The sequence below is a fragment of the Eimeria mitis genome, genomic scaffold (genome assembly GCF_000499745.2).
Source record: "Eimeria mitis Houghton genomic scaffold, Emh_scaff323, whole genome shotgun sequence".
Taxonomy (NCBI): Eukaryota; Apicomplexa; class Conoidasida; order Eucoccidiorida; family Eimeriidae; genus Eimeria; species Eimeria mitis.
The window spans coordinates 6178-6989 of NW_013571567.1; the positions used below are offsets into that span (position 1 = coordinate 6178).

The following is an 812-nucleotide window of genomic DNA, read 5'->3' on the forward strand; positions in this document are numbered from 1 at the left end:
CTGCTGCTGCTGCTGTTTGCTGCTCTTTCAGTATTCGTTGGTTGCTGCTGCGTCTCCACTGTGACAGCGCTGCGGCAGCTGCTGCTATCTGCTGCAGCAGCACCTGCTGCTGCTTCTGCTGACAAATTCAGCTGCTGTTGCTGCTGTTGCTATTGCTGTTCCTGCTGCTGCTGTTGCTGCTGCTGCTGCTGCTGCTGCTGCTGCTGCTGCAGGTGCTGCGATCTGCTGTGCTGGCGGTGGCGGGGCACTATGGAAAGGAGCTGAATGGGGGGGGTGATGATGTCGATGATGCTGCTGCTGCTGCTGCTGCTGCAGCAGAGGCTGCTGCTGCTGCTGCAGCAGGAGCTCCAGCAGCAGCAGCAGCAGCAGCATTCTTCCTAGCAGCAATTTCGCAGGAGCTAGACCTGCAGGGCGTGAGGGTACTCAACCACTTCCTTGACAACAAGTCAGCTGCTGCTGCTGCTGCTGCTGCTGCTGCTGCTGCTGCTGCTGCTGCTAGTGCTGCTGCTGCTGCTGCTGATGTTGCTGCTGCGTCTGTGGTTCATGGTGCTCCAGTTCTTGGCAGACTTGCTGCTGCTGCTGCTGCTGCTGCTGCTTCTGCGGCTGCTGCTGCTGCTGCTCTGTGAATACGTGGGATGCACGACAGCCGTAGCAGGGCTATCTCTATTTGCTGCTTTTGCTGTTGCTGCTGCTGCTGCTGCTGCTACTGCTGCTGCTGCTGCTGCTATTGCTGCTGCTGCTTCTGCTGCTGCTGGTTTTTGGCTGTGCACTGGCTGCGCCGCATCTCACCGTGCTGCTGCTGCTGCTGCTGC

General features: G+C 59.2%; 1 protein-coding gene across 1 annotated transcript in view; it reads left to right on the forward strand.

Moving 5' to 3' along the window:
* EMH_0007860 (uncharacterized protein) overlaps nt 1-812 on the forward strand; it is a gene marked incomplete at both ends in the record, with an annotated part of 5357 nt that overhangs the window by 2037 nt on the left and 2508 nt on the right. The window contains one exon of the mRNA XM_013498155.1: nt 213-413. Within this exon, the coding sequence (XP_013353609.1) occupies nt 213-413 (201 nt within the window). The remainder of the gene's footprint in view (nt 1-212; nt 414-812) is intronic.